Source organism: Ursus maritimus, unplaced genomic scaffold (genome assembly GCF_017311325.1).
Source record: "Ursus maritimus isolate PB19 unplaced genomic scaffold, ASM1731132v1 scaffold_14, whole genome shotgun sequence".
NCBI classification, from domain to species: Eukaryota; Metazoa; Chordata; class Mammalia; order Carnivora; family Ursidae; genus Ursus; species Ursus maritimus.
In genome coordinates, this window is record NW_024423786.1 from 56,602,163 (window position 1) to 56,626,487 (window position 24,325).

The 24,325-nt window shown below is 62.5% G+C and overlaps 1 protein-coding gene across 1 annotated transcript; it reads left to right on the top strand.

Moving 5' to 3' along the window:
• The first annotated feature begins 203 nt into the window (after window positions 1–203).
• REXO1 (RNA exonuclease 1 homolog) lies at window positions 204–24,164 on the top strand. Its single transcript, XM_040628302.1, has 16 exons — window positions 204–360; window positions 12,811–14,525; window positions 15,268–15,372; window positions 16,185–16,395; window positions 18,360–18,523; window positions 18,828–18,959; window positions 19,099–19,222; window positions 19,941–20,054; window positions 20,213–20,350; window positions 20,504–20,617; window positions 20,791–20,864; window positions 21,107–21,217; window positions 21,613–21,728; window positions 21,827–21,965; window positions 22,129–22,249; window positions 22,352–24,164. Exons 1-16 carry the CDS (start codon window positions 204–206, stop codon window positions 22,438–22,440), a joined length of 3,624 nt encoding a protein of 1,207 aa, XP_040484236.1. The 3' UTR covers window positions 22,441–24,164.
• The last annotated feature ends 161 nt before the right edge of the window (window positions 24,165–24,325 follow it).

Below are 24,325 nucleotides of genomic sequence, written 5' to 3' on the forward strand. Positions count from 1 at the left end.
CGAGGTCAGGCGTTTCTGATCAGGCGCGCTGCGGGCAGCCGCTCCCGAGGTCCCTTGCGGCGGCGTCCCGGGGGCCTGCGGGGGCCTCGGAGCAAGATGGCGGCGGCGGGGTCCGTGAGGCGCGGGCGGCGGCGACCGCGGCGCCAGTGAGCGGCCCGGGGGCCCGGGCGGCTCCGGGCCGGGGTCCCGCTTCGGGACGGACCATGCTACGCTCCACCGGTTTCTTCCGGGCCATCGACTGCCCTTACTGGGCTGGGGCGCCCGGGGGGCCCTGCCGGCGGCCCTACTGCCACTTCCGGCACCGCGGGGCCCGGGGCCCCGGCGCGCTTGTGGGCGGCGGAGCGGCGCCCCCCACAGCAGGTAATGCCCGAGCTGGGCTCGGCTCCCCGGCCCAGGCCTAGACCCCACCGCCAGGATTTTCCCGGCGCCCGGTTCTCGGCCCAGCCCCCTCTCCACACGCTGGTGGGCGTCGTTTCCCCAGCCGGGATGGGGGCCACCCACCCCCGGGCCCGGTGCACTGCGCGGGATGTCGGTGAGCCTCCGTTTCCGGGAGCATACGATGTAAACAACCAGGGGGCATGCCCTCCTAGAGCTGTCGCGAGGGTGGAGTGAGCTAACGCAGGCCGAACGCCGAGCGCGGCTGACACCGGTCGGCAGGCCCTGGGCTTCTCTGCGTTTACTGGCGCCCGAGCTCCCCGGTGGGGTGAACCATTCCCCCGCTCCCCCAACCCCAGATGCTTGTGGCAGCTCTGGTCTGTGGCCGCGCTGCTTTCCCTCTCCGCGTCTCCAGGAGTGCAGTTAGGAGGGTCTTAGGAGCACCTACTGTGTGTCAGATGCGCCTGGACAGGGAGTAAGTCAAACCCAAGTGACTGGGACGGGAGGGGGAGTAGGCTTCCCGGGAATTACCTCCGTTCGGTTGCGCGGAGAATGTGGATGGACTGCACATCGTATCATCGTGCTGATTGTCCTTGTCATGGCAGATTTTGGTGAAAGCTGGGAGGAATCGGGCAGGCTTCTCGTAGGAGGTGTGGGATTTGAGTTGAGTCTTTAAGAAAGGAGGAAAGAAGGACATCACGGGGAAAGGTTCTGAGGGAGGATTAAGTGGTGTCATTCCTTCTGAAGGAAAGTCAAGCTCCCACCGGTGACCTCTGTCCTTCAGGACTGGCTCCCCCTTTCCATAAGACTCAGACTTTTTCCTTCGGTCTCAGTGTCAAATTTCCTCTATGTTTTTCCCTATTAAAAAATGATCGTTTCGGGACCTTCTTCAAAAGAGGAGCACGTTGGCTAGAGTTAAATAATACGTCTGTTTTTCCATTTTGTCAGGAAAAGAAAAGTAGAATTTTCCAATTTCTCACATAAGTTTGCTTAGCCTCTTGGCACCTGCAGCTGACCAGATGCAAGCATTCACTGTCTGGTTCTACACCTGTGGTGGGCACGGGGCGTTCGGAGCTGTGTGGGCTTCAGGTGTGGCTGCAGGGAAGCTGCTGTTGTGGGGAAAACACACGTGTGCCCACTGGTACCTTGGCATCAGGTCATGCTACTCCCAGGTCCAGTGGGGGCCAGGGAGGTGGGGGGGGCACATGGGAGCCGATGCCCAGCTCTTCTATTGAAGCACAGTGTTTTGACTGTTTATTTACCTCTTGGTATTGTGTGTAGTGCTTTGCAAAGAGCCCCCTGATTTCTGGGTTCCTCACGGTTAGTACGGAGAGGGCAGGACCACACCCTTATGCCACTGACATTGTGACTTGGCCCCAAGTCCACATGTTGCCTTCCAGCCTTCTGAACTCTGGGGTGTTGGTTTCTCTATTCATATGTTCTTCCCATCGTAAGTCACTTTTTACATTTCTTTCTGCCTCACAGATGGCCAGTTAGTTTCCCAAAGGATCGTTTTTGGGAACTGGTTTGGTGATGTAGTTCTGTCTGGCCCACTTGCCGTGGGAAAAAATGCAACTGCTTACCCCTCTCCCCAGTAGGTCTGTATTTTCATTTTGCAGGAAAGGAAAGGAAGGGGAAGGGTCTGCTTTCTGATAGAACACTGCCTCCCCTGCAGAGGGGCGGGGTCAAAGCCCAGCTCCGCTTCTTTCTTGCTTTGAGCTTCTCTGACCCTTTGTTTTCTTCTCTGTGGCATGCTTATGGGGTTGCTGCCCTCTGAGGAGGCCAGGGGAGAGTGTGTGCCTCGTCCTTTCCCTGCCTGATTCAGCTTCCCCTGCTCCAGATTTTGACAAGCCCTGTTTCCTTTCGGCTGGAAGAGGCCGCAGCAGTCCAGATGTGCACGGCCCAAGCAGAGGTGTTCTGGCAAGGGTGGGCTGGGCCGGGTTTGCTTGGACTCATTTTTAAGCAACAAAGTTGCTAAGGTGCTGGGTGGGAGTCGCCTGCAGGTGGGCTCTGGGGGTCCCTGTGAGGCCCAGCACCTCTGGTCTTGGGCAAATGGGCGCCAGGCGGCTGGGCCGGGGATCCTGTTCCTTACAGCCCTGCAGAGCCAGCCCCACCCCCACCGCACCCCGTGTGGACTTCAGGATTCCCACTTCCAAACTCGGGTGTGGTATTGCCCAGTGGTGGCAGCATACACTCGGGCAGGGTCTCTAGGACTCTCCCTAGTAGGGGTGATCGTCCCCATTTTACGATGAGCAAACTGAGGCCCAGAGATGGGGAGCCGCTCTCCTGTGTGTGCACGGCTGGTAAGCGGGGATGGGATTGAGTCTGGGCAGTCAGGCCCTTGCCACACTTACCATCTTCGTCCAGTGCCCGCTGCTCAGCACCTGTGTGTCCCCCCCACACACTGGGGCACCCACTGTGTGTCAGGCTCAGCACTCTGCCCTGGGGCTGGCAGGGAACAGTGAGACCTGGGAAAGACAGAATTTCAGGACTTGAGTGCTGAGACCTGAGGACAGGCTGGAAGGCAGGAGTGCTCACGGCTGTGTGGCGGGGGCTAGCCCTCCCCTGGGCCTCGCATGAGATCCTTGAAGACCCTTGATGGTCTGGAGAGCAAGCCCTGCTCCTTGGGGAAGTCAGGCAGAGGAGGGGGTGGAGACCAGAGAAATAAGTGCATCCCTGAAGAGGGTGGGGTTTGTTTCCTCCCTGAGCTGACCCAGGGCGGGAGGGGCAAAGCCACAGTAACAGGCAGCCCCCTGGGGGATGGCAGCGCCTGGCAGGTCTGCCGGCCACGCTGCCCCTCAGCTGCTCCCTCGTCGGGCAGGGTGCCAGCTGGTTTCACGTGGGGGCCCACTTCCCACCATCACGTGATGGTATCTTCCGAGATGGAATGGAAGCGTGCTCTCCCACGTCCGGCACTTTCTCATCGCAAGTGAATGCTGGGGATATTTCTCTCCCCTGATACTGAGAAAGAGCGGATCCTGAGAGAAAACCTCAGCAGAGAGCAGCATTGCCTTTTGTGTCTGGAGGCCTAGCTAGGGTGTGCAAGGAGCCTGGAGTGCCTTTGCTAGCTGGGGGGCAGTGTGGCCTGGAGTCCGGCTCGCTGGGGCCTCCTGCTTAGTGTGGGGTGGGAGCTGTGAAGCTGGTTGGAAGAATAGTAGAAACTGGACTTGGGGGCCAGTCATGCTCTGGGTGGAGAGCATCCTGGGCGCTGTAAGGCACTGAGCGGCATCCCTGGCCCTCACCTCCTCCGTGCCAGGAGCACCCCCAGTCGTGACACCCCCTACCCCGGTTGTGACAACAATAGATGTCCCTAGGCATCGCCCAGTGTCTCTTGGTCATAGGGTGTTTTTTGCAGAGGCCACTTTACTTTCTCTTGAAGCGGCACCCCCCGCCCCTCCCAGGATGCCGCAGCCCCAGGGACCCAGGCCTGCAGCCTCCCAGAGGAGACACCTTCAGCACTGTTGCTGGTGGTCTTACTGTCTTGTAGCTCTGGGTTTTCTGTGAGGGTGGGACTGGAGGCGAGGTGCCGGGGTTCTCAAAGCCCTGAATTTGCCGCTCACACCAGGCCGCGTCACTGTCGTGGTTTCGGACAGAGTCCCATCTGGTGAAGCCCACACATTGCTTCTGTTCAAAGCACTTTTCTTCATGACTCGGAGTAGCATTCATTTTAAAAACACTGGACAATACTGAAGAGTCAGAAGAAACACGTTTTATAAGTTGCCCCGAGTCCCGCCTCTGCCAGCGTGCTGGGCTCCCTCCGGCCTTCCACAGAAGAGGCTTTGTGGCTGTCGTGTGTCGTCGCCATCGTGCTGCACTGATTAAGTGGATTCTGTTTCTGAGGCGAGAGGCCATCCTGGGACTGTGCCTCCAGCTTCCCACACCTGGCAGCCCCTCCAGATGGCCCAAGACCCTTAAAAAAAACCTTCCTTCTTGCCCTGATCTAGGCTTGAGCCACACACGAATGGCTGGTTTTGTATTTTAAAGTGTTTTTGCTCAGCGTTAGCAGAGCTGTGGGTCTCTCCCTGCGATCCTGCCCCCAGGGGACTCTGGGCGGTGTCTGGGGAAGCTTGTGGTTGTTAATTGAGGGGCGCTGCTGGTGCCGAGTGGGTGGGGGCCGGGGATGCCGCTCAGCCCCCCACAGTGCGCAGAGTGCCCCTTCCCCTACACGTGCACATTTATCCAGCCTGCGGTGCCCAGTGAGACGGAGGAAACTCCTCACCCCCAGCGTCTGGGCAGGGTTGGCGGGGACAGCCAAGCCAGCTGAGGGGAGCTCAGGAGCCCTGTGCGTGGTGCTTGCGCACGTCCCCACCCCGAGTTCTCCAGGGGCTCCAGAGCAGAGGTGTGGGCACCATGGCTGGCTTTCAGCCCTCGCAGGGGGTGTGCAGCCCCCAAGGGAGGCATTCTGGCTTTGCTTTCTGTTGTGCAAAGAGCCTGTCCTGGATGGGGGGTTCCTGGCCTCCAGCTGGTCAGCATTACCGCCTGTGCCTCAGCCCTTCTGTGAAACGGGTTGTGACCTGGGCCCTCCGTGGGCCGTGTCGTGGGAACCTTCTTCCTTGCCTCGTCGCCCCCTCCCGCCCCCTCTGCACTCGGCCGGCTTCACGGAGCCACACGGGGCGTGCCGAGGTGATTGTGCGGGATCCTGCAGCTCCCCGCATGCCTGTGCGGCGGGGAGGCCGGCTGGTGTGATCTGATTCACAGCCGAGAGCCGGGTGCCAAGGAGGAAGTGCAGAGCAGCAGCAGGCGCTCGGGCCCCTGGAGCTGGGAGCCATCTAGGCGGACTGCGGGGGTCTTGGGGGGGTCTCCAGGCTGCCTGCTCTCCTCCTCTGTGATAAGCTGCATCTTCCAGGGTTTGTGCGTGGTTGGCCCGTGCCTTTTGAGGAGGCAGGCGTGCATGCTTGCCACGTGAGGGCCTTTGGTCTGGTGGCTTCCCCTAGCTACTGTTTTCTGGAAATGGCCCTGTGGAGGGCCTGGCCACAGCAGGCTGCGTGGGGGCAGTGAGAGCCGAGAAACACATCTGGGGGAACTGCCTTCCCGCTCACGGCTTTTGTTGGCTGGAGGAAAACAGGGTGGGAGCTGCTGGGGGGCCCAGAACCTGGGTGCTCTGAGGGTGGGGCTTGGCTGTTTCATAAGCTGTGGCCTTGGCCTGGACGTGTGTTGACACACAGGTACACCTGGGCTTCGGTGTCGTCTTGATTGTCTGAATTCGGTACGTAACTGTGAGCCGGTGCTCGGGCGGGGGGTGCTTCGGAAGCTGAGGATGAGTGTCCCCCAGCACAGATATGGGCTGGGGTCCAGGAGAGAGCGCAGTTGTCCCTGGGGGTTGCAGGGACATCAGGCAAGCGTCCCCGTGCAAGTAGTTCCTGAGCTGGGCTTCGAAGGATGAGTGGAGGTTTGCCTGGTGGCTGGAAGCGGCGGGGTGTGGGGGGATGGTAATTCATCCAGGATTGGGGCTGGGAGACAGCGCAGTGGAAGCCTGGAAGGTTTTCCTGTTGTGTGGTTTGGAGGGACTGGGGGTTGGGGGGGGAAGGGAGGTTGTGCCCCAGTATCGCCGCCACCCCCAGCGGCTCCAGCAGGGGTCACTGTTGTCACACTGACTCGTGATGGTCCTTCTGGAGTGCTGCTGCGGTCTGGCCATGCCACCCCAGAGACACAGATGGAGGGCTGTGCTCAGAGCCGGTTGGCTTTCCTGTGTGGCTGCTGGGGGCTGTCTGTGCCGCAGGGACTGTCTCCTCTGGTCACCACAGGGGCCTGTGTCTTGGGGAGTGGGTGCGCGCAGGCACCGGGGGCCCGTGGCCCTGAGGTTAGTATTTCTTTCGTTCACTCACTCACTCCATGAACCATTGCAGACGTTTGTGCGGGCCAGCTCACCTGCGGCCCGGGGTGTGACGGGCAGCCAGGCAGTCAGCATGTTGCGCTGCTGGACAGCAGGGGACAGGAGGGGGCAAGGCCCGGGAGGTGACAGGGAGGGCGTGTCTGGGCGGCACTGGGACTGCATTCACTCCAGGCGCATCCTGGTCATGCTTGTCCCTGTGTGTCCTAGAGGCCAGATCCGTCCCCTCCCAGTTGATGGGCACACATCACAGTTGTATGTCCTGAGAGATCTGTGTCCCCTTCTCCAGCAGAGTGGCCCTGAGGGCCCTCCAAGAGCAGAAGACAGGACCTGAGAGCCCTGGGGCCCCCCTCCCCATGCACCCATGCCCCAGCATTGTGCTGGGTACCTAGGGAAGAGCGCAGGCCTGTCCCAGCAGCTTGGTCCCACTGGTTCTGCAGGGAGGATCTGGAAGGGCTGCCTGGAGGAGTCGCTGAGACAGAGGCCATCAGGCTCTGGGCAGGAAGCTGGTCCCAGATGTGAAGGAGGGGTGGGGGCTGGCCCACGTGGAAAGCCTTCCGTCGTCACTCCTCCCCACCACCTGCCTCTGGGGTCGAGTAATAAAAGCCAGTGATGCTCACGTGTGACCTTGGTGTGTGGGCTCTTTCTCGGGGGATGCAGCTGGCGCCCCGCTGTCTTGGCTCCACCGTCCAGGAATGGCCATGAGAGGTGTGGCTTTCCTTCTCCCCCTCCCTGCTGCTTCACCCTGAGGATGCTGCGGTGTTCCTAGGCCGCTGGCCGGCCAGAGGCCCTCCCAGGAGCCTCCGTTGTGGAGGAAGGTGACCCCGGGATACCCACTGGCCGCCGTGTTTGGGGACTTGGAAGTGTACCAGGGCCAGAGCGAGAGAGCTCTTAACATTTTCTGTATTGGGACCATGAAAGTGGCTTGGTGCCCCCATGGGCTGGTGACAAGGGCAGTGGAGAGTAGGCCCCCCTCCCGCTGCACCGCAGGAGGCCCACTGCAGCCTGGCCCCTCCACTGCTCTTCTCTGTGTTTCTGTGTGCTTTTTATGTTTTTATCCTGTTCTGGAGGCTTCCCTATAGTTTAGAAGTGTAGCTGAACTCCTGTCACGGTTACGAGGACCAGCAGGCTCAGCGTTGGGCTGTGGCTGCCTCTAGGCCACTCTTGTCCAGGTCCTCTGGGATCACGCCTTAGGGAAGGGGCAGCCCAGTAGCTGTGTGGCCAGTGATTTCCAGAGAGAGCCCAGTGAGGTGGTGGTCTCAGGGCTGGCTGGGGCCCTCTTTCTTTCCCTTGGAACCCTTGCACTTTATTCTGGGGTGGGGGCTTTAGAGCTGAGGGGAGGCTGCCCCGGGCTCTGAGCGTTGAGCGGTGTGTGGAGCCCTCCAGCATCATCAGTCTGCCCTGGAGGTGGAGGCGGACCCCGGCCCTGCTCCCCTCGGCCCAGCCTCCTCATCAGGCACATAGCAGGTGTCCCCTCCACGTGCACTCTTGCGCACCTCCTCCTGTTGGCTGTCTTTCTTCTTTTCCTAGGTGTTTGGGGTGCCACAGGCAGTCCCGGGACTCTCCCCTCTGCTCCAGAACGAGTGAATGGCCAGGTACTTTGACCCTGGGCTTCAGGCTCCTGCCCTGTCCAGCGGGCACTTGGATGTCCAGGCGCGGGGCGTGACGGCATCCTACCCTGGGGGTAGGACGGTGCTCAGGAATGGAGACTCTGGGCCAAAGTGAGGGGTGGGTGCTCAGACCCTCTGAGCCCCAGTTGGCCTGCATTCCGGCCAAACCAGGGCTGGCAGGTAGCCGCTGTCCTTTCTACCACAGTGGTCTTACAGGTGTATCCCTCCTTCTCCTTGCAAGGCCTCTGCCCCCTACGCAGCTCCCTGCCTGGGTGGGTTTAGTCTCTCCAGTGACTAACCCTGGTGTCCTGCTTATCTCGAGTGCTGTAGGGACTGTCTCCTCCCTGTGTCCCCACCGCCCCCCATACAGGGTCAGCAGGCTCTGGCTGCCCCCGGGGTTGGAGGAGAGTTCCGCTGAGGTCTTATCAGAGCGTGAAGCCGGGTTGGGACCACTGTGTGCTTATCATCTTTGGACCTTGGGCAGCGTGGGAGGAGGGCTGGGGCAACAGTCAGCCCTTTGGAAGGCAGACAAGGTCGGTTGGCAGCACCAGGACTCCTTTCTGGACCTAGGCTTTAGGGTCAGCCCTCTCACCAGCTGGGTGAAACTTAGGGAGCAGCCCGGCTGGCCAAGACTCAGCCTCCTTATCTGTGGAATGGGCAGACTCGGGGCAGGACGATTGTGAGGGAGGCCTGAGCACCTCCTGAGGTTCATGGTGGGGCTTGTGCGCTCCCCCAGTGGGGCCTCTGTGCTTGGCTGTCTTGTTAATTCCGCGTGCCTTTGCAGGAGGGTGCATCGTGTTTTCTGGAGCCGGGGTGCGGTGGGAGCAGGGGCGCAGAGGCACAGATGGGACCCAGGCCAGGGTGTTTCCCGGCAGAGGGGGGGTTGGGGGATCGGAGGCGGCTGCTCAGGGTGCTGCCCCGTCTGGGGCTCACTCAGCCCCAGCTCCATGTGGGTTTTTGCACTCAGGGACCTATGGCCCTGGACAGTGGGGGGTTGGCCTTGCCTTGTGGGGTTGGGGAAGCAGGCCTGTTGTCCCCCATGCTGGAAGCCTATCCCAGAAGCGGGTGGTCAGAGAAAGTGGCAGGACAGCAGCACTGGGAGGGCAGCTCTCTCCTTCAGCAGGGCAGGTCCCAGTGGGTGTGTGGCCTTGGCGGGCACAGAACCAGGGCTCCAGCGCCTGAGGGGAAGGCTGGGCCTAGCTGGGCTGTGGGTAGGGCATGGGTATGGGAAGGGGCATTTGGTGACTTTTTCCTTTTCCGAAAAACAGCCTAATTAATCTTGTTTACCAAATGCTTGCTCACCAGGTACAAATCCCCAAGGGAACTGCCCCTTGGCTTCCGTCCAAATGAATTTCCTGATAATTAGGTGCCTTCCAAGGCGCCCCATGTCCCTTCCCGAGCTCTCTATGTGCCACCCACCCAGAGCCTTCTGATGTGCTCCCACAGGTTAGTGGGCAGTGCCCCTGGGGCACCCTGCAGCTTGTAGAACATTTTCTTGGGGAGCTTCTCCAGTTCTGACAGGCCCCCCAAGGTCCCATCCCTGCGAGGCAGGGTGGGGCGGGGGGCTAGGTGCCAGGAAGGTCCCCCTCCCAGAAGCCTCAGGTAACCTTGGCTGGGGCGCAGTGGGCCCGTCTGCAGGGACCGAACTCTGGGCCCGTTGTGCTCACTTTAAAGCCACAAGGTAGTAACAGAGCTCCCAGCAGCTGTGCTCGGAGCTTCTAGACCTGTTGGAGGCCTCAGGCTGCCGATGAAGTCTCATAGTACCAGTGGGGAGCCTGAGGCCCAGAGGGACGGGGCTTGGCCTCGACCTTCTTAGGCCCACTGAGGGCGGTTTCTTCTGCTCTGTGGTTGGGGAGGCAGCCTCCAGCCGGGACTGAAAATGCCCCACATTGGCAGGGCTTCGGGATGCTCCGATCAAGGGGCCAGGTGCTTGGACTGGGCTCAGCCAGGAGCTGCACCCCCTTCAGAGTCCGAGCTGCTAGGACCCCAAGTGCACTTGCGCCTTCGCATCTGAGAGGCCAGGAGGCTTGGAGGCTGGCGGGGGTGGAGCAGGTGGGGTTGCCCTTACAGTGCCGATACAGGCTCCAGGGTAGGACACAGGACAACCTCCCTCCTTGCACCTCTGCCCTGGGTCCCCCCCACCTCCCTGAGTTAACAAGGCGGCCTTCAGGCCTTTGTAGGCCCTCCTCCCTCCCTCCCTTGAGGTCTCCACCTAAGCACAGATGCACTTGGGGGAAAACCCTTCTTTTCAAAATGTGAGGTGGCCTGAGGCCCGAACTGATCTCATTACTTTGAAACAGGGCTGAGGGGCTCCTGGCTGCTGTGCTATTTGGTTTTTTGTTTTTTGAAAGATTTTATTTGAGAGACGGAAACAGAGCCAGCGTGAGCAAGGGGAGGGGCAGACGCAGAGGAAGAAGCACACTCCTCGCTGAGCAGGGAGCCCGGCATGGGGCTCGATCCCAGGACCCTAAGATCATGACCTGAGCGGAAGGCAGCTGCTGGACCAACTGAGCCCCCCAGGTGCCCCCAGATGTGCGTATTGTTTGTAGCCCTTCTCCGTGGTGAGGGGTAGGGAAAGAACCCCATCCGTTCCCAGCCCCTGGGGAACGGGTATTCCCATGAGGTGCGCTGGGCTGGAGGCCCACTTGAGATCCACCAGTCCAGCCCCTCAGTGGACATGCCCCTGTGCCCCCCAGCTTGTGGCCGGTCTGGGCCTCTCTCTGCCAGCAGCCAGGACTTCTGAGGGGGGAGGGCATTGGCTCCTCTGTTCACTCAGGTGGAGCTGGGCCGGAGCGAGTCTCCCATTGGTGTCTTCGGACTGATTGTGGGTCAGGGTGGGCTGGGAGGGTGGCGGTACATTCTGCTTCTGCCGTCGCCACCCCATCTGGGAGTTTTCAGCTGTGAGGGGGGCACAAGCTGACCACTCCTCAGCACCCCAGCTCGGTGTTGGGTGTTCGACTTTGCCTCCCTGTCTCTGAACCACAGTCCTGGCGCGTCCTAGGTGGTTTGAAGCATCACTTCCTTTCTTCCAAATACAATCAAAACCTAGATTCCAGGTTAATGCCCGATGATGCGCCTACAATGATCCCTTCCTGGCCGTGGGCCCCAGGCAGCCCCAGGCCCAGCCGCTGGCCCCTGCACAGCTCCCTGTCCTGAAGGCTCAGGTCAGGGCAGTTTCCTGTCTACTGTACTTTCTCGCTCAGTGATGTTGCTGGAGTGCCCTGGGGCCGCGGTAGCATATTCCCACGGACTGGGGGCCTCAAAACCACAGAGTCCTCATCTGGCGGCTCTGAAGGGCAGAGGTCCAGAACACCTGCCCTGGGCTGCCTCCAGGTGTGGGCAGGGCTGGCTCCTTCTGGAGGTTCCAGCGGAGAATCGGCTGTTACGCTGCCAGCCACAAGGCATGAGATCTAGCGAGGTTTTCTTTGGAGACCCTGTAGAATTAACCCTGATACGACTTTTTAAAAAATGTCATTTGAATACAGTTGACATACAGTGTTACGTTAGTTTTAGGCCTAGAGCTGTGATTCGTAATTAGTGATTTGAAAAGTTCATACATGGGTACCTGGGGGGCTCAGTCGGTGAAGTGTCTGCCTTCGGCTCAGGTCATGATCCTGGAGTGCTGGGATTGAGCCCCACATCAGGCTCCCGGCTCAAAGGGGAGTCTGCTTCTCCCTCTGCCCATCACCTCACTTGTGCCCTCACTGTCTCTCAGATACATAAATAAAATCTTTAAAAGAGAATAAAATTTCAGACAGGATTTCTAATGATGAACTCTTTCAATTCTGGAATATTTGTACATGGTGTATTTGAATATGGTATGTTATTCCTTTCTTGGAACATTGGGCTTCGTTTGCTCGCATATTTAGTTTCTATCCTTCTGTCTGTACGGAGAGTCCCCTAGGAGTTTTGTGCAGTCAGTGGGGGCTTTGATTGTGTTGGGCTCGGAGCATAGGTCCCGGAACGCGGTACATAACCAGAATTATCTGTCTCACAGCTGCTGGTGGAGGTGGGGACTCTTCAGATTGATGGAAACATTAAAAGGTTGGGGCACCAGGCCGGCTCCGCCGGGAGGGCGTGTAACTCCTAATCTCGGGGTCCTGAGTTCAAGCTCCGTGTTGGGTGTAGAGGTTACTAAAAAAATAATAAACTTTAAAAAAACAACCTTAAGAGAACGTAAGCTTTTCTCTCCACCCCATTTAGTGTTTTCAGAATGCGATTTGAACATACAGTGGTTTTTTTCTTTTTTACACCGTGGGACCGTGGTATGGATCGCATTGTCTTACCTTTTCCCTTAAAAGCATCGTGGGGCTACCTAGTGGTGGGCGTCCGTGTTCTCCTGGCAACTGCACAGCCCTGTGGACTTCACTGCAGGGAGCCCTACAGGTGACACCTCTAGGGTGGCTCTCTGCTTCCCCCTCCCCCAGGCCCTGACCCTGAATGAGCTCTGCACATTCCCGCCCCACCTGGGGCCGCGTCTCTGCGCTGCCTGGCTGGCAGGCCCCCCTTGCACACGCTCCCAGCTCCCCTCTTCAGGAAGTAGCCTGCTGTGGCTTCACTGTGGGCTGGGCCCAGGGGACTCCCTTTCTCGCCCCAGCTCCCAGATTTCACTTGTCCAGTTGGTAAAGTCTCCACCCCCCTTGGCTGTGCCAGCTCCTCGACCTGTGCCTGGAGGTCTTTGGACCAGGTGACCGTGCCTCTGGGGCCCGGTTCTGCTTCCTCTGCCTGTCAGCCGATGCAGGATAGGGCCTGCATGGGGAGCGGGGGCTGGGGGCGGGGGGGGGCACTCTGGAAACCTTGACCTGCTGGCAGAGCCTCCCTGGGGGTTTGCCGGAGGCCCAGCCCCCAGTTGGTTCTGGTTCTCTGCTGGTTCGACATTTTTCGCTGTTGGCCTCGGGGGTGAGGCCCAGATTGAGACAGTGGTCAGCATTGGCTCGTGCGGCTGCTGCGTTACCGGGCCCGCTCACCGCTCTTTTCTCCCACTTCCCATTTCAGGGCTCGGTTATGATCCGTACAACCCTGAGCTGCCCAAGCCCCCTGTGCAGAGGGAGAATGGAGCCCTGGGCAGAGGGGATGAGCCCCGCTCAGACATCCTGGAGCTGGAGCTGGTCAATCAGGCCATTGAGGCCGTGCGCTCGGAGGTGGAGCTCGAGCAGCGGCGGTACCAAGAGCTCCTGGAGACAGCCCGCGAGCACAGCTCCGCTGAGGCCCCCGCCGTGGCGCCCCGAGGCCCCACCGCTTGCCCTGCCGCTGGCCTGGACGAGGATGCCTTCCCACTGTCCTTCGATTACAACCCTGGTGGCCGCCCTGGCCTGTTAAGCCCTGATGCCAGCTACCAGCCCACCCCTCTGGCCGCCGCCGCCGAAGCAGGCAGTAAGTACTCGCTGGCCTCTCTGGATCGGGTGCAGGGCCATAGCGGAGGGGGTGGCAGCACCCTGGAGTACGTCCCCAAGGCTGTGAGCCAGCCCCAGCGATACGGCCGCCCCGTCCCCAGCAGCAAGTATGTGTTGGATGACTCCAAGCCGTCCACGGATCTGGAGTATGACCCGCTGTCCAACTTCTCCGCCCGGCTGCTCAGCAGGGCCAGCTCCAAGGACGACAGGGCCCCCAAGAGGCCCAGGGGCTCCCGGGGTAGCGAGCCTTACACGCCCGCCCTCAAGAAGCCCTGTGACCCCTTTGCCGGCTGTGACGCCAGGTTCTCTGACTCGGATGATGATGCCGCCGCGGTTCCAGCTGTCGCGCCCATCACCACAAGCCCCCCGAGAGCCCAGGTGGGCCCTGAGAGCAAGGCCCCTGGGCAGCCAGGCTCCAGGGAGGGCCAGGACGCTGAGGAGGGTGGCCTGCGGGAGACCAAGGAGATGGCGGTGCAGTACGATGTGGAGGACCTCGGGCAGCCGCCCAGGGGTCCCGGGGGGGCACCCGTGGCCAAGCCCAGCTCCCCATCCAGGGCCTCCCGGGAGCCCGGGGGCTCCAAGCAGGGAAGACCCAAGAAGAAGAAAAGTGGGGCGCTGCCTGCCCCCGGCCACAAGGATGGCATCCGGAAGAAGGACAGGGGCAAAGACGGAGAGCACGGGAGGCCAGCCGGGAAGCCCTGTGCAGACCAGAGGGGCCCGCAGGGCGGCAGCCCCCGGCATAGGGCCGAGCAACCGGAAGGGACCAAGAAAAAGCCATCTTCGGCCACCCCGGTGGCCAGCTCAGGGAAAAGCCGGCCCGACCGCGGGGGTGTCCACCAGCTGCCAAACAGGACTGGCGGGAAGACCACATCGGGGAAGCTGGCCGAGCGGAAGGCCCGCTCGCTGGACGAGGGTGCCCCCCGGGACGCCCTCAAGCTGCCGAAGCGGGCCCTGAGCCACGCAGACCTCTTCGGGGACGAGAGCGAGGATGAAGGCCCGGGGCCCGCGGCGCCCCCTTCTGCCCCGCCGCGCCTCAGCTCCACCTCGGACTCCGACTCCGACTCGGACAGCAGCCTGGGCTGCTCAGCCGCTCAGGGGCCGCGCAAGCGCCTCAAGGCCCCCCCGCCCGCCCGGCCCGCCCCCGCCTCCCCCTCCTCGTGCTCCTCCTCCTCAGCGTCTGGGGCGGGCGGGGGCGTGGACTACTCTGCTCTGGAGAAGGAGGTCGACTTTGACTCCGACCCCATGGAGGAGTGTCTGCGCATCTTCAACGAGTCCACCAGCGTCAAGACGGAGGACAGGGGCCGGCTGGCCCGGCAGGTGAGCCCCCTCCCCAGAGCCCCTGTGGCTGCTGCGGGGGTGCTCCCATCCTTCCTCGGTCAGGAACCCTTGGGGGCTGCCTGCTGCCCCCCCCCCCCCAGCTCGCCTTGTCCACAAAGAGGCGGCTTGAGGGCGAGACCTGCCCGGCGGGTCCTGGGCCAAGTTGTGTGGTGCACCGCCACCTCTTCCCTCCCCTCCACCCCCCCAACCTGGGCCAGCCCCAACCTTTCTGGTTCCGCTGGCCAGCGTCCCCATGTCGGCCACCAGAGGGAGCCTGGTTTCCACAAAGCTCGGAAACCCCTAGTTTCTGGGGGCTTGCAAAGTCCCGCCTGGGCCACCCTGTCCTTTACTGCCCCACTCTGTTCACAGACCTTTGAGGTGGTGCCAGTCAGATTTCTCTGCCCCGTTCCTGTGTTTCTGAGCTGCCCCATGTGAGCGGGCAAGGGAGGGGAGCAGGAGGCAGTGACCTGGGTGCGAGACTGCTTTGGCCGAGGCCCGGGTCCCACCGGGGGCTGGGGTGTGTCTGCAGGAGATGTGCTGGGGGGCTTGTTTCCTCACCTGTGAGTGGGTGGGGGTTGGAGGTGAGGGCCCCACATCATATCTCAAGACCTGGGAGCCCCTCCCTTGAGGGCATCACTGCCTTCCCACCTCCCCCCGGCTTAGGTCTGGGGAGCCTGCTGCATTGGTGTGGGAGGTGAGGCCCGAGGGAGGAGCCTTGCTGAGGGATGGATGTGTGTTTTAGCCCCCCAAGGAAGAGAAGATTGAAGACAAGGGGCATTTGGGTCTAACCACTCTGTTCCCTGGGCAGAAGAGGAGAATTTCTCACCTTTCCAAGCAAGGCAAGGAGGTAAGAGTCTGCTTTGGGTCCTGAGTAGAGGCTGGTAGGAGAGAGATCGTCCCCTGCTGATGGCTGCCTGTGTCCTGGGACAGAAATGTGTGGACCCCACCTCTAGTCTTCAGACTGTGCTGCGTGCTGGGGGGAACAGGGCACTGCAGGGAGGGCGACGTGAGGGGCGGCTCCAGAGCGGCTGTCCTCCAGCGGGGTTACACAGCATGGCCCGGTGCTGGCTGGAAGGTGTGGCTGTGTGATCCTGGAGAGGTGGCCCGACTGTTCTGAGTTCCGGTTTCCACTCCGGAGACGGGAACAGTTGTTGGTGGCTGAGGCGAACTGCATAGGGGAAGACTGGGGCAGAGGGTGGGGCTCCTGGCCAGCACCTGGGAACTCTGGTTGATTCAGTCACCAGACCCCTCCCCTGGTGAAGCTGGAGGCTGGAGAGAGTTGAATCCAGCAGGATTGGATTGGCGTGCTAATCCAATCAGGGGGCTGGGGATTCCCACCCACATAGTGGGTGTGCCCGTTATCAGGGCTGAAGGCACGGCCTGGGCATTCTGAAGGCAGAAGCCAAGAGAACAAGGCCGCGGAGGTGCACCGCTCCGGGACAGCAAGGCAACATGAGTTTGAGGCCTAATGTGCTGAGCCCCTTGGTTCCAGCCAGGGTATCCAAGACCGCAGAAGGCGGCCCTAGGGCAGCTGGCCGCGCCCAGGCCCTGGAGCCCCTGCCTTCCTGCCGGTGGCCGTACTGTCAGCTCTTTGCCCCACCTGGCCTGCTCTGGGTGCCCCCGACCTACAGCCACACCCTGGAATTTGTCATCTCCCAGGCAGAGCCCATGAGGAGAGGCCCAGCTCCCCCTGCCCGGCCTCCCACCGCCCAGGAGGTATGCTATCGGCGGGCCCAGCAGGCCCAGAGGGACTCCGCCACCTGGCTCCAGGCTACCCAGCAGCCGGCCGAGAAGCCCTCCTCCATCCATATCTCAGCCCCTGGCGAGAAGAGGAGGATCGCCCATGTCCCCAACCCCCGCCTGGCTGCCGGTAAGTCCTGGGGCACAGGGGCTCGGGAGTGATGGAGGGGCCCAAGGTCAGGCTCTGCTTCTGCCAGCGATGGTGGCCTGAAACAGGGGCCTCAGCGTGCTTGTCTGTGAGATGGGATAAAGGCCTCCGACTGTTAGCAGTCGGGCCTGGTGCAGTGTCCAGCGGCCCTGGGCCTTTCCTGGCTTTGGTGCTGGTAGTGGGCTGCTGGCTGTGGAGTCTGAGGGCTGTATTTCTCCCATCGTTTGTCTCTCTAGCAGACCCAGAGCCTCCCTCTGAGGCCCTGACCCAGAGGTCTCGCTGTGACTCTCCTGTCCCTGCCTCTGGTCTTTGTGTCCTTGCCTCCCCCGGGCTCCTGGGGTATTGGAGGCGGGTGGCCGGGTGGGGGCCGGTCTCAGTGGGCACCGGGCCCTGGACAGCGATGCCAGGAGCAGGGAGCTGGCTGCAGGGTCGTGTGTGGGCGGTGCCCCAGGCTCCTGCCCAGGTGTGGCTGGAGGCTCTCAGCTGGTCTGGAGGGCTCAGAGGCTGTCTCCCACCCTCCTCCTGCTCTGAGGGGCACGTGCCCTGCCAGGGCAGCTGGCTCACGCCTCCGCGGGCTGACAGGCGGGACACTCATGGGTGTCTCAGGGTCAGCGGTGTCTGGCGCTGAGGAAGTGGGAGGGGGCTCAGGAGGGCTTGTTCAGATGTAGAGGCAGCTTCGCTAGGGGAGGCCCTTCCCAGGGTTCAAACACCCCCTAGAAGACCTGGGGCCTGAGGTGTGGCCCCACGGGCTAGTCCTACAAATGCAGGCGCCCGTAGCCGGCCCTGCTTTTCCCTGCTGCCAAGAACCTTTTTCAGGATAAGCTGTCTGCGTCGTCGGATCCTCCCCCACCCCGGCGCTCCCCAGTTAGAAGCCGATGGCGAGAGGTGTTGGCTGAGGGTTTTCAGCAGCGGCTAAGGGAGAGGACCCCGAACCGTGTGGGTCCTGGGACGCGGCTGTCTCACAAACCCACAGCTTCTGCCTGCGGCCGAGTCGCACTGTCATTCCTGGCACACGGTCCTCGCCATACACGCTGGGGTGGCGTCATCCCGCGGGGAGTCTGGCGTTTGTAGGCACTGTGGCCACCTCCCTGTGTGGCAGTGGAACCCACCTGAGGTGTCAGGAGTCCCGTCTGATGCTCCGTGCTGGCTTTCTTTTCCATGCGTGCCCCAGGTGCTGCGTGAGAAGTTTCTGTCTAAGTGGACCTAAGAGCTGTCTTTCCATTCCTCAGAAGTGCGTGTGTCCTGCCCCGTCTGCAGAAGCAGACCCTGGTGTAGGGTGGGCCACAGCCAGCTTGAGGGCCCTCTGCTCTCCTCATCTGCTCCCATTCTTTTGTCACGGCCAGACCCGGGAGCAGGGCTGGTCCGAGGCCCCGTGCATGCACGCACGCACCCACACCACCTCCCCCAGCCCCCGCCGCCTGCCCGGAGCCCTCGGAAACGGCCCCCCAGACGGGTGCCCTCCTCCCTGGGGGGGGAGGGAGACTGTTTGGTTTGTGACCTCATCAAAGGGAGAGGCAGAACACACAGGCAGTGGCAGGCAGGCCAGCTGGTCACAATGACCGGGCTGGGGGCATCCTATGCCCTCTGGTCCTCAGCCCAGGAGCCAGGGCCTTTCCTCCCTCATACGTCAATGCCTCGGAGTCGGGGGCCGGAACATGTGGCAAAGGCTCCCCACGTGCCCTGCCACTCGCCGGACCACCCCGGCGGCGACGTTGCCTGAGCCGGCCTCCAAAGCCCCATTTGTGTTTCCCCCTTCTCGATGGACTTGCCCGAAAGCAGATAGAGCCTAATGTCATTCCGTAGCCCGTGCCCCACAGCCCGGCCCTTCCCCCTGTGCTCCGAGATGCACGTCCTGCTGACGCTGAACGACCGCGGCTGCTTGGTGCTCTGCAGCTCGGTGATGGGCGTGCTCTCCTCCTGCACTCACGGACCCTGTGCCCCGCCAGCCCCCACAGGTGCCAAGAGGGCCCTCGCCGCCAGCAGCAGCCAGCCTCCCAATGGCCCCGAGCCGGGCAGCCAGCCCCTGAAGGCGCGCACATTGTCGGGCATGGCGTCCAAGACCACCACCACCGTCACCCCCAAGCGCGTCGCCCACAGCCCATCTTTACAGGTGAGTACGCTTCTCCCCACAGGAGCCTCCCCCTGCCCGCTCCCTCTGCCCCCCCATCGCCTTGGGGCAGCTGCAGTTCAGAGAGACTGAGCAGGGGGCCCAGGGGCCGTGTGCCCCACCCCCGCCTGCCCTCAGTTTCCTCTCTCGTCCACACTGCTGGGGTGGTCTCTTGGCTCCAGTGAGCCAGCGGCGACCCTGCTGGTTACCAGAGTCCACTGCACTTGCGACTCCCTGTGGGTTCTGAGAATGCGTCGGAGGACTAGGCAGGGACATGCCGCCTCTGATGGGTCTGTGTCTTCCCTAGAGTTTAAAGAAGCCCATTATCCCAAAAGAGTTTGGGGGCAAAGTCCCCACGGTCATCCGCCAACGGTATCTGAACCTGTTCATTGAGGAGTGTCTCAAGTTCTGCTCTTCCAACCAGGAAGCCATAGAGAAGGTGCGTGACCCCGGCAGGTGGCCGCCAGCCAGCTGGGGGATAGCAGGCTGGTGCGTGTGCAGGCCTGGCCGGGTCCTAGGCTGAGGGGCTGCTCCCAGGCCCAGGGCCCCGGGGCTGAGCGGTGTGTGTGTCTCCTCAGGCGCTGAACGAGGAAAAGGTGGCCTACGACCGCAGCCCCAGCAAGAACGTCTACTTGAATGTCGCCGTGAACACCCTCAAAAAGCTGCGGGGCCTGGCCCCCGGCTCTTCGCCCGGCCTCAACAGTAAATCAGGCCTGGGGGGCGGGGGCCTGGGGCGCTCACGTCTGGAAGAGTCAGGTTTGCGCCTCTAGCGGAGGTCCCCAGGCTCCCCTGGCCTCCAGCTCTGCACCCGGCCTCAACAGTAAATTGGGCAGGGGGTGGGGGTGCAGCCAGGGCGCCCACCCCTAGGCTGTGGGAGCCAGAGACGTGGGACCCTGACAAAAGGCTGCGGGAAACGCTGCGGTGGGTGCCGGTTCCTGGTTGGCCCCACGCCCTCACCACCGCCTCTTCTCGCTATTAGCCACCCTCCTCAGCGAGCTGGCTCTCTTGAGCCGAGGGGCCCCCCGCTAATGGGGCGGCCTCTTCAAAGGCGAAGATCACACAGCCTGCTCTGTGCATTCAGCTCCGGGACGACGTTTCATTACTGCCTCTCGAAGGCACATTAAGCCGTCACTGCGCGCACTTCCCTGCTCTCCTGCTCCTGCCTCCGCCCCCCACAGCTCCTCCTGGGCAGGGTCCACGGAGCCCCCGGAAGGCCCTTAAATCTTCCCCGTGCCCTGGGACCACCAGCAGCCAGTCCCAAAAGAGTTAAGGTGGGCGCAGCAGGGTGGCTGCCTCCAGGTCACAGGCGGTCAGGCCTCTCCTGACTGGGTAGTGAGGAGGCAGCCAGGGGACAGGCCACCACAGAAGGTGGGGGTGCACTCGGGAGCCTGAGCATAGTTTATTCTCCCCCCACCTCCAGAAACCAGCGGCCGGAGGGTTGTGTCCCATGAGATGGTGCTGGGGGGCAAGTTGGCCACCAAGACCAGCTTCTCGCTCAGCCGCCCGAGCAGCCCCCGGGTGGAGGATCTGAAAGGTGAGCCCAGTCCCTCCAGCAGTCCAGCCTGGCCACCTGGGGTCCACTGTGGCAGCGCTTCAGCCTCCCCCACCCCCCACCAGGCCTGCCCCCCTGCTCACCTGCCTGGCCCTCCGCGGCCTTGCTGTGGGCTGACCCCCTGTCCCGGGTGTCCCCAGGGGCCGCCCTGTATGGCCGCCTCAAGGAGTACCTGCTTACTGAGGACCAGCTCAAGGAGAACGGCTACCCCTTCCCGCACCCCGAGCGGCCGGGGGGCGCCGTCATCTTCACGGCTGAGGAGAAGAAGCCCAAGGACTGTGAGTGGGCTTGAGCACCCATGCTTGAGGCGGGCAGGGGCGGCTCACGGAGGGCTGTCTGCGTAGAGGGGGTGTGACGCTGAGCAAGGGACAGACGCAGGGGGCTCGGGGCCTCATGCCTCACCCCTGCCGCCCACCACTCCCTCCCCGCAGCGTCCTGCAGAATCTGCTGCCGGTGTGGCACCGAGTACCTCGTGTCCACGTCGGGCCGCTGCGTGCGCGAGGAGGAGTGCTACTACCACTGGGGGCGGCTCCGCCGGAACCGAGGTGAGCCCCCCCGCCCAGCGCCCCGAGAGAGGAGGTGGAAATGCTTGCCTCACGGGACCCGCCCCTCCTCTGTGGGAAACCTCTGTCCTGGCCCAGCGGGGGCCACCATTGTGCATGGGAGGCATGGGATGGGCCTCCGGGAGGCCCAGCCCTGACCGTCCCCTCCCTTCCAGTGGCCGGCGGCTGGGAGACTCAGTACACGTGCTGCTCGGCGGCCATCGGCTCCACCGGCTGTCAGGTCGCCAAGGTAGGTCTCGCGGGCCCTGCTCGGGGCTTCCCTGTCTGGGGAGCACCCCCGGCCTGGCTGGAAATGAGGGGCAGCTCGCGCTGGAGCCCCGACTCCCCCTTCCCTGTCCTTTCATCTGTGTGCCTCTGATGTGGCCTTGGGAAGTGGGGGGTGTCCCCCAGACACTGCCTGGCGCCAGCCTGGCCCTTCCCGCTCCGGCCCGAGCCCACCAGCCTCACCGGCCTTCCTCTCTCTGCCCGCAGCAACACGTGCAGGACGGCCGGAAGGAAAACCTCGAGGGCTTTGTAAGGACTTTCGATAAAGAACTTTCGGAAGATGCTCACCCGGGGATTTTTGCCCTCGACTGTGAAATGGTGAGTTGCGCGCCGCGTGTGCTCGGTGGCGGCCCTGCAGCTTGCAGCCGGCGTGGGTCTCAGGATAGAGCAGGTGAGGGGAAGAGCCGCGGCCAGCGGCGGGTGCCAGCCTCCCTCGTGGCTCAGGCTGTGTCTGGCCACCTTGCCGGCAGCTTCTGAGAGTGGGCTTTTCCCCCACCGCCAAGTAGAAGCTTTGGCCTCGCCCCCCGGCCCCACCCCAGGCATGCTGAGCCACAGTCGTTTCCTCAGGACTGGCGTGCACACCGGGGGCTGCTGGGGCTTAGGGTACCCCGGGTTCATCACGCCTGCTCCGGCTCCCAGAGGAGCCCCGGGAGCCCCCCCAGGGCTCAGGGTGGGGCGGGCACGTTGTCACGTGAGCCCTCCTGGCTGCGCAGTCCTACACCACGTACGGCCTGGAGCTGACTCGAGTCACAGTGGTGGACACGGCCATGCAGGTGGTTTACGACACCTTCGTCAAGCCGGACAACGAGATCGTCGACTACAACACCAGGTGTGGCCCCAGTGCCCCACTCCCCACCCCCAGCTTTCAGCTCGGGAACCCCAGATCCCTCCCTAGCTACCCTCAGGCCCCCACTCTGCCCACCCCAGGTTTTCAGGGGTGACCGAGGCTGACCTCGCCGACACGAGCATCTCGCTCCGGGACGTCCAGGCCGTCCTGCTGAGTATGTTCAGCGCTGATACCGTCCTCATCGGACACAGCCTAGAAAGCGACCTGCTGGCCTTGAAGGTACTGCCCGCTCCCCCGGGCTCCACTTGTCCAAGGTCCTGGCCCCTGGGCCCTCAGTGGGGTGGGGGGTGGGGCAGGAGCTGGATGGTCTGACCCCGGGCACCTTCCTACCCTGGCCCTGGGGCCCTGGCCCTGTGGTCTCTGCCCAGCCGCCCGCCCACAGGTCATCCACAGAACCGTGGTGGACACGTCTGTGCTCTTCCCGCACCGCCTGGGCCTCCCCTACAAGCGCTCCCTGCGGAACCTCATGGCCGACTACCTCAGACAGATCATCCAGGACAATGGTGAGCTGGGGGGCCGTGGGGCGGCGGCGGCGGGGCGGCAGCGCCGGGCCTGGGGGTGAGCCCACCGTGACGCACCCCCTGCCCTGCATCCCTGCCTTGCAGTGGACGGGCACAGCTCCAGCGAGGACGCCAGCGCCTGCATGCACCTGGTGATCTGGAAGATCCGAGAAGACGCCAAGACCAAGCGGTGACCGCTGCCGCCTGCCCGCCTTCCCCGCAGCCCCGGCCCGGCCTCTACCCCAGGCCTCTTCCAAAACAGTGCAATAAATCTCGAGAGCTAACCCTGTCCACGTCGCCAAGACATGGAAACAGAGAGCGGGACGAGCCGGCGGCACGAGAGCCCCACGCCGAGACCACCTGGAGCCCTGCCCCCCCACCCGGCCCCTTGCGCCGCCCCCGCCTCCTGTCCTCTGGAGACTGCTGCTGACTCCCGGAGGAGGCCGGGACAGACCCCACCCGGCCCGCCATTGTGGGCCCTGCTGCATCCCTAGCAGCCAGGCCTCCTGCCCCTCCTCCTGCCGGGCAGGCTTTTCGTGGGTGTGTTTGAGACAGGGTTTTTTTTATTTTGTATTGTTATTTTTATTATTTGTAATTTAAACCTGACAACTTGCACAGTTGTCTTTCCCACCCGGAGAAGCAAGATCCTGGTGCTGCCTTCCCTGTTGGGGGTGGGGCAGGGGGAGAGGTTGGAGGGCCAGGAGCTGACATGCTGGCCCCTTGGCAGCCACCAGGACCGAGAGTCCACCCTGGCCTGGGCTGGATGGGTGGGAACTGACCTCTCCAAACCCACCTGGACTCCGTGACCTCTGGGAACCAAGCCAGCCCCCCTGCCACCCCCCCAGGGCCTCGCCTTCTGGACCCCTCCAGGGCCCATCAGCCTCTGGACCCTGTCTTCCTGCCAGAGCCCCACTTTCCCCAGGGGCTGTCTGTAAAGGCCTGCAGCTCCTCCTAGGGCCCTGAGCCCTCCCCCCCACCCCCAACCCGAGGCAGGGACAGAATAAATGTTTGTATGGATTTTAGCTCGCGTGGCGTCTGGTGGTGTTCTTGGTGCCAGGTGAGCCCCATGGTCAGGACCTGCCCCTGACTGGGGAAGCAGGAGCACACCCTCGTTCATTTTCCAGAAAACCATCTCCAGGGCCTGAGCCATCCCTGGGCCTGCCACCCTGGCCTGGGGACACAGACCTAGAGCCCTGGGCGGCCTGACCCTCCAGGGGTGCGGTGATGGTGGAGGCGGTAACCAGGTCCTGTGAGTGGAGCTGGCTTTGCTGGCTGCCTTGCTTGCCTGTGGGGGGTGGGGGGCTGGGTGTGAGGAGACCCGGAGAGCCAGTGTGCCTTGCATGTCTGAGAAGCTACCACGGAAAGGGAAGGGTGGCTGCACGCCTACTGTGTGCCTGTTTGCCACTCCCAGGACATGCTTGTGTGCACAACGCCCAGTGATGGAATTGGCGGCTTTGTGAATTTTCGTGCCTCTTGCGGGTGGAAGGGCCAGGGCTGTTCAGGTCTCCACCTTTAGTTCATTTAAAATGGAAAGTGAAGCCAGAAATAACCTCATGGAGGGGCAGGTGCTGGAGTGCCCTAGGTCTGGAGGCAGGGACACAAAGGTGCTGGAGGGAGAGCTGCCTGGAGGAGGCCTCCTGCTACTCTGTTAAGCTTCTGTTGAAGGCCAAGAGAGCAGGGTCCCAGGCTGAGGTCACAGCAGCCTCTACCCCCCCAACCCCCCCACCAAGGTGTCCTGGGCCATTGCTGCCAAGAACTGGTTGCCCTCTGGATCCTGGGGGCCCTCAGGGCAGTGTGTTCACCAAGTCGGGCCCCCGCCACGGTTGTGTCCCCCTGAGGTTGTTCTTGTGACCGTTTGACTTTCTCCCACTTCTTCTGTAAACAAGTAGTTGTTTCCTAAATAAATGGCACAGGCCTGTTTCTGCGTTTGTTTCTGTTTTTGTTTAGAGAGGGGGCAGAGAGGGAGAGAGAATCTCCAGCCTGCTCCATGCCCAGCATGGAGCCGGATGCAGGGCTCGGATCCCTCGACCCTGAGGTCAAGACCTGAGCTGAAATCAAGAGTTGGACCCTTCACCGACT